The 7,382-nt window shown below is 53.3% G+C and overlaps 1 protein-coding gene across 1 annotated transcript; it reads left to right on the top strand.

The window, feature by feature from the left end:
• The first annotated feature begins 976 nt into the window (after positions 1-976).
• LOC122154864 (ubiquitin carboxyl-terminal hydrolase 42-like) lies at positions 977-2,951 on the top strand. The gene is made up of 6 exons (XM_042807562.1): positions 977-1,163; positions 1,613-1,723; positions 1,807-1,909; positions 2,057-2,124; positions 2,296-2,366; positions 2,865-2,951. The coding sequence occupies exons 1-6, from the start codon at positions 977-979 to the stop codon at positions 2,949-2,951; spliced, it is 627 nt and encodes a 208-aa protein (XP_042663496.1).
• The last annotated feature ends 4,431 nt before the right edge of the window (positions 2,952-7,382 follow it).

Here is a 7,382-nt window from a genome sequence, read left to right as displayed (position 1 = left end):
AGGTAATTACGAGTTGACTTTCAGGACAGATCATACGAGTAGGTTAGAGACGGGATAAAAGTACCCAAGCGGCCTTTGGAATTGCCGGCAGTTGGAGTCCTGTGACAGGGACAGTAGGGCCAGCAGCCTGCAGCTCTGCAGCAGCTGCAAGTACCCCTGACACGCTTCTGATGGCGGAGGCTGTTCTGTGGGTTTCCTTTGGGGTTTTCGAAATTCATTCTGTTGAGCTACAATTATGTCTTTGCAATCAGGGACGGGCGCTGCTCTTCTCTGTCTGGAGAGCAGCCTGACGTCCTTTGTCACCCCAAGCTCTCCCCTGTGTTGCTGAGAGGAGCGATGGCCGCAATGGGGAACGACTCCTGTCAGTAGCGGCTTCACCAGCCCGTTTGGATTTTGGGAATGCCCAAAGGCAACGGACGTGGCCGGTGCTCCAGCCCTGGGTGTTGCTGTGCTGACAGCCTAGAGTGAATTTTGGGGCCTTGCCTGGTAGCAGCCAGACTTACCCCAGTGGTCTGGATTACACACAGTAAAACACATTTTATCACCGCCCCCGCCCCTAGTACAAGGCTTCGAAAGCTGTCGTTGCTCGTAGAGAGAGCTGACATCTGCCGGGTTGCCTCCTGGGCTGAATACTTGCTTGTTTTCACCGAGTCACCATCAGGAAAAGGGAAAACTTGAGCTGTTCAAGACCCGAGAGGGAAAGCAAGTTAGCCCGAGGCACAGAAGATTCAGAGTGTGGGTTTGTTTGCTGGACTTTCGGCAAAGTCAGCAGTGGAACGGATTATTTTCCACAACTGCTCCTTGACCAGTAAATTTCACAGGCAGCATTAGGCTTCCCCCAGTGTTTCTGGGTTGGATGGAGATCTGGTCGTACTGGGTGCCCCTGCAAAGAACTCGACTTCTGGACCTGCTTTCGTGCAACAATACCGTCTCCTCTCTTTTCAAATGTCATTTCCCTGCAGTCACTGTCGAGGGAATGGAGCCGTCACAGAGGATCCACTTTCCCCGGGACGAGATTTGCATGGACTGGAAGCAACAACAGGAAGCTGGAGGAGGGCTCTACAACCTGGGGAACATGTGCTACCTAAACTCTGTCCTGCAGTGCCTGGCATACACGCCCCCTCTGGCCAACTACCTGCTCTCTCGGAAGCACGGCCAGTCGTGTGAGTGCTTTTACGAAATATCTCCTTGGAACTTGGTCGGGCGCTTCCCAGGGATTCCCAGAATCTGGGAGCTGGTTTAGGTGAAAAGCAGCCCTTCTTTGTCAGTCCTCAAGTGGGTGTTCTTGGAACACTCATGCTGAGAAGACACGTGTCCTACCTAGGTGTGATCATCTTCAGAAAGGCACCTCTTCCTAGCCCCGGGTCTTGGTCCCTATTCCTGCAGCTCAAACCCTCTTTCCTTACTGCACAGGAAACTTATGTCAGTTTAGTGTCCCCCTGAAGAATGTTTTCTGCGCGCTAAAATGTCCTGAGCTTGCTGGGACATTGGCACCTTGGGAGGAGTGGAGACTGTTCTTATAACTGCAAGATCTCCATCAGGTTTCCTGTGGCTATGGGTATTTTGCTAACCCGAGTATCTTCCTTCCCTCCCTCCCTCCCTCCCTCTGCAGGTCACCAGAAAGGCTTCTGCATGATGTGCAGAATGGAAGCGCACGTTAACAAGGTCATGCATTCCTCAGGCAGCGCCATCGAGCCTTGGTCTGTCGTCCGTGTTCTCACACGTAAGTCCTTTCAGGTGCTTTTACAGGTTTTTTTTTTTTTTTCCATTCTTGTAGGAGAGAACTACTAACTTCCTCTTTCTTAGGAATAGGAGAACATTTCGAGCTCGGCAGGCAGGAAGACGCCCATGACTTCTTACGCTGTATTGTCGATGCCATGCAGAGAGATTGTTTGAGCTGGAGCAGCGAGTAAGCGCAAACAAATTACCTTTTCAATGTTCCCGAGCCCTTTGGACACCTTGATGTACTGCCATCAAGGAAACCCTATGCCCAGGGCTCTTAGAGAAAGCAAACCACTTGGAGGAGATAACTCTCTGCCTTACCATTTATTTCCAGCTTGGACTTCGCTTCTCAATCAACTACCATTGTCCGTCAAATATTTGCGGGCTTTCTGAGATCCAGAGGTACTTTTCCACAACTATTGCTCTCCGCAGAATTGTCTGTGTCCCTCTGCCTGCCTGTGATAACAGCTGATCGTGAGGCTGGTACAATTCCTAACCGGTAGTTAGGAAGGATGTAAACCGGCAGAGTCAGTTGACTTCCCCTACCACTGACCATTTTGATTTGCCTTCCAGTCACGTGCTTGAGCTGCAGCGCGGTCTCCGATTCCTACGAGCTCTTCCTGGATATTTCACTGGATATAAAAGTAAGAGGCTTGGCAACTGTGCTTCAAGACGTCCCAAGGCCCCTGTAGCTTTCCGGAGTCAACAGGGATGACTGAAAAGTGCAAACTGCAAACAGAAGAGAGCTGGGTGGTGGGTGGGGTGTGGAATGGACGAGCACGCATTATCCTCTCTGCACCCTCGATAGACTCTCATCCCTCTTCCTTTTGCCCTCCCTCAACACCCATCTGGCTCCAAGGCTGATGGGTTGTGTTGTTTTCATTACCGATGACCCTCCACACCATCGGGAGCTGAACTGAGCGGCGGCGCAGGCACGTAGCTCTTGACAGCCCCAGGAATCCCGGGGAAATGAGGGCAATGTCGACCATAATACCCTCTTTCTGCCCCATCCTGGACACTGCCTGGGGGTTCGCAGTGGCTCTCCTCAGCGTCATCTAGTTGGGTTTTTGTGTAAACTCCTAGTGAGTGCTTGGGCGAGGGTATTTCCCGCAGCTCAGCGCTCTCCTTTCTCACTCCTCCAGGCAGCCTCATCTGTCACCGCAGCTCTGGAGGAATTTGTGAGACCTGAGCAGCTGGATGGCGAAAACTCCTTTAAATGTAGCCAGTAAGATGATTACTAACAACATCTTAGTACTAGATCCTGTGTGAAGCTGCTGCGTGTCGTCCATCATAAGTCACCTTGTCTCATAGGCTTAATGGACGATAATGAGACACAGCACTTTTTCGTATGGCCTTATGGTACTGAATAGCCTTAAAATAGCGTAAGGCTGTGTGAGACAGGAGAGCTTGCCTGGCCTTCTGGGGCAAGGCAGGGTGCCTTTCAGCACTGGGCTCTGGGCTTGGTTTCAAGGTGCGACAGGATGGTTGCCGCCTCCAAGAGATTCACCGTCCATCAAGCACCCAGGGTTCTCACTGTTTGTTTGAAAAGGTTTGACGATTACACCGACAGGAAGATCAGCAAGGTGCGTACGCAACTGGAGTGCAAGTTTCCCTTCCTGGAGCAGGAGATGGCCCAAAGCAGTGCTCTCATGTTGCCTTTTTCATGTTTCCTTCTGGGGAGAGGAGGGCTCCCGCGGGAGACAAGCGTGTACTCTGCTCCGACAGAGCTGCTTTGGCTGACAACAGTTTCCTGCCACCCAAAGGCATTGCTTTAGGGAAAACCGAGTGTTCATGAGCCCCAGAGATGTTTTTAGACACCTCCGGCCCCTGCTCTTTGAGGGCTGTTCGGTGTAGCATTTCAGGATCGTTTCGGAGCCCTCTTGGTCTCTCCGTAGGTCGTGAAGTATCCCGAGTATCTGGATCTTCACCCCTACATGTCGCAGACCAGTGGAGAACCGCTCCTCTATTCCTTATATGCTGTCCTGGTACACAGTGGTGGCAGCTGTCAGTCAGGACACTACTTCTGCTACACAAAGGTAAAGAGCAACTTCCTTCCAAACACGGGAAAAATGTGTGCTGGGGAAGACAAATTTGCATGGCAAGGTTACTGGCAGCCAAGGTTTTGGGGAAGAAGGTCTCCTTAGGGGCTGGAGTGGATCTGGTTTGATGTACCCTTGCTGGTTCTGTAGTTTTCTGCCTGTGTTTTTCTGGAGAAACCATGCAGTTCATCTCCAGGTATCAATGCCTTTCTTCACAGGCCAGCAACGGATGGTGGCACAAGATGGACGATGACTCTGTGTATCGTTGCAGCATCAACACAGTTCTTAGGCAGCAAGCCTACTTACTGTTTTATGTCAGGTAAAAACAATCACAAAAAGTGTTTGGAATACCTTTCCTTTTCCTGGCTCTGCTTTTTTTTCTTCTCAGCCTCTTTCTGTTTCCCTTTCTGTGCTTCTCTTTCTGTCATAGGAGTCATTCCTACCTGCATCCTTCAGTGCTGTCAAATCTGACCTAACCCACGCCAGTCCTTGTCTTTCCCTGCTGGGCTTTAGGCTGCTGCCCTGGTGTAAACTGCTACCTGTCTGCTATCTGAAGCTGTCCAATGTAGATGTCCTGGTTTTGGCTGGAATAGAGTTAACGTTTCTTCTTAGTAGCTAGAATAGCGCTGTGCTTTGGCTTCAGGGTGGGGTTTGGTATGAGAAGAACGCTGATAGCCCACTGATGTTTTCAGTTGTTGCTGAGACATCAAGGACTCTCCAACTCCCCGTGGTGTCCTGCCCGTGGGCAGGTGCACAAGAAGCTGGGAGGGAGCACGGCCAGAGCACCGGACCCAAACTGGCCAAGGGAATATTCCCTGTCATGTAATGTTATGCTCAGTATAGAAAGGAGGGGCGGCCAGGAAGAGGGGGGCTCTCCTGGCTTCCGGGATTGCCGTTGGGTAGCTGCTGAGCAATCACATTTTGCATTGCCCATTTGTCATTTCTGGTTTTGTTATTTTTTCATTTTATTACAATTTCTAAACTTTTTTGTGTCAGCCTATGAGACTCCCTTGACCCCTTCAAATCCCTCCTCCATGCCTGGGGGCAGGGAAGGGAGGTGAGCGGCTGCATGGTGATTGACTGCCGGCCAGGTTCAAGTCACGACAGTAGAGGAGAATACTTAAAAGTACTGGAAAGATGGGGAGGGACTCTTTATCAGGGAGCGTGGCGACAGGACAGGTGGTCATGGTTTTAAACTACAGGAGGCTAGATTTCAATTAGTTGTAAGGAAGAAATTAAATTCTTCACTGTGAGAGTGGAGAGGCACTGGAAGAGGTTTTCCAGAAAAGTTGTGGCTAACCCCTCCCTGGAAGTGTTCAAACCAGGTTGGATGGGGACTTGAGCAACCTGGTCTAATGGAAGATACCTCTGCCTGTGGGAGGGAGGGAGTTGGAATTAGACGTTCCTTAAGTTCCCTTTCAACCATCTTATGACCCTATGATTCTCTGAAATGGAGACTGTCGGGGGTATAAAGACAAGGTCTTGTTTTGACTCCAGTGGAGTTTCCCACTGTCATCTTGGGTATGTCTTCTCTCTGTTGTAGAAACAGCTCCAAGAAAATGACAGAACCCCAGAGGAGGTGCTCGGATTTGCAAGCTGGACAAAGGGATGATTCCCCACCGGCACCGTCCTATGCCGATTCCTTCCTCAGTCGGTGGGCGGCTGGCAAGGAGCAGGTGGGTTCTGTGGGACCACAGGCTCTGCCTCGTTGGAGCGAGGCAACTGCGGGGAGGTGGGTCAGGGCACCAGATGGGCAGTGGGTTTATTTCTGGGATCTCTTTTGCCTCCCACAAACTGCAGCTTTCTTGAAGACACTTGCAGCACTGCTCCCTCTCCAAGCATCCCACCTAGATCCATCCCCTTTCTTCACCTTTGGCCCTTCTGCCTTTGCAGCCCTCCAGGAGAGCCTTTGGGAGGCCCTTAGCTGTCCCCTCCCACCGCTCCTGGGGCTTCCCCACGGTTCTGGTCCTTTCAGGAGGAAAGGGCAGGACCTATTCACAGCTCTCTCTGCAGGCCATGGAGGTGGACAAGGAGGATTCTCCAGAGGACAGCGGCTCCTCCGCACCAGCCAGCACCAGCCAGCTGACCTGGGCAGGTGCCCAGCAGGCATCGGCAAGCTGGCCGTGCCACGACTGGCCACACAGGCTCAGCACGGCCTCCTACGTGTCCAGGAAGCAACCTGACACCCTGGTCTGCAGTCAACCATTGGCCCACGTGCTGCACGCCGTGCAAGAGTACGACAACAAAGAGGAGCACGGATTCAGCCAGAGGGAGGAGGCCAGGGGGAGGGACCGGAGCAGATCCCCGTGGCGGGGCTATGATCTGCGCAGCCGGTTTGTAGAGTACAAGGAGTATCCCCGCTCAGCGAGGAGGAGGAGGTGGTGGAGAGCAAGTCCTCCACCTCATGACGAAGCTTCAAGGGATGAGGGAGCTCCAGGACCCTCCAACACCAGGTCCAAGGTGGCTCCCGCAGCCAGGGCTGCTTGTGAGCAAACCCTGCCGAGGCAGAGAGGACAGAGCGGATCCCTGTGGTGGGGTTATGATCTGCGCAGCCGGTTTGTAGAGTACAAGGAGTATCACCGCTCAGCGAGGAGGAGGAGGTGGTGGAGAGCAAGTCCTCCACCTCATGACAAAGCTTCAAGGGATGAGGGAGCTCCAGGACCCTCCAACACCAGGTCCAAGGTGGCTCCCGCAGCCAGGGCTGCTCGTGAGCAAACCCTGCCGAGGCAGAGAGAACAGAGCGGATCCCTGTGGTGGGGTTATGATCTGCGCAGCTGGTTTGTAGAGTACAAGGAGTATCACCGCTCAGCGTGGTGGAGGTGGTGGTGGAGAGCAAGTCCTCCACCTCATGACAAAGCTTAAAGGGATGAGGGAGCTCCAGGACCCTCCAACACCAGGTCCAAGGTGGCTCCCGCAGCCAGGGCTGCTCGTGAGCAAACCCTGCCGAGGCAGAGAGAACAGAGCAGATCCCTGTGGTGGGGTTATGATCTGCGCAGCCGGTTTGTAGAAACCACAGACCACAGGAGGTGGAGGTTTTCAGTGCCCCAGAGACCCCGGTCAGACAAACACTTGGGTCAGTGCGGTGGTAACTGGGACAGATCGTTGCCCTGCGTGAGGGCAAACCACAACTTCTGACTTCTGCAAGGCCGGAATGGAGGAGGAGGTAAAGGAATCCGGGAAACACCCAAACTGCGCCCGGCAGGGACCAGGCTGCACAACGGACACCAGCAGCCCACCCTGTCCATCCTCCCAGTGCTGCCTCTGCCCAGGGGGAGCTCCGAGAGACTCTCCAGAGACTCGGGCAGCTCTGCCGGCTGGCCCCCCTGCCCACGGCTCCCTCGAGGAAGAGTTTTAATCCGTGTTCCGCGTTTGGGATCGCCTTGGGAACCAACAGGCAGAAAAGCCAAAGCTAGAATTAAAGCCTGTGCTTTCTTGCTGAGGGCTGGTCTCGAGGGCTCTCTGGTGCTCGTCCGTCGTCTTCCTCACCGTGTCCGCTGGTTGACCTCAGCGCTCACGCACGCTCACAAAGGTCTTCTGGGGGTGGGGGGCAGCTGTGCAACTGTGCGTGTCTTGAGCTGGTTTGTTTCACTTTGTTCTGGCCTTGTTCCGGCTGTCTTTAAG

The sequence above is a fragment of the Tyto alba genome, unplaced genomic scaffold, assembly GCF_018691265.1.
Source record: "Tyto alba isolate M040663 unplaced genomic scaffold, T.alba_DEE_v4.0 Super-Scaffold_5, whole genome shotgun sequence".
In the NCBI taxonomy this organism is placed as follows: domain Eukaryota; kingdom Metazoa; phylum Chordata; class Aves; order Strigiformes; family Tytonidae; genus Tyto; species Tyto alba.
The sequence above is the reverse complement of the archived record's forward strand: the minus strand, read 5'-3'. Positions and strand labels throughout refer to the sequence as shown.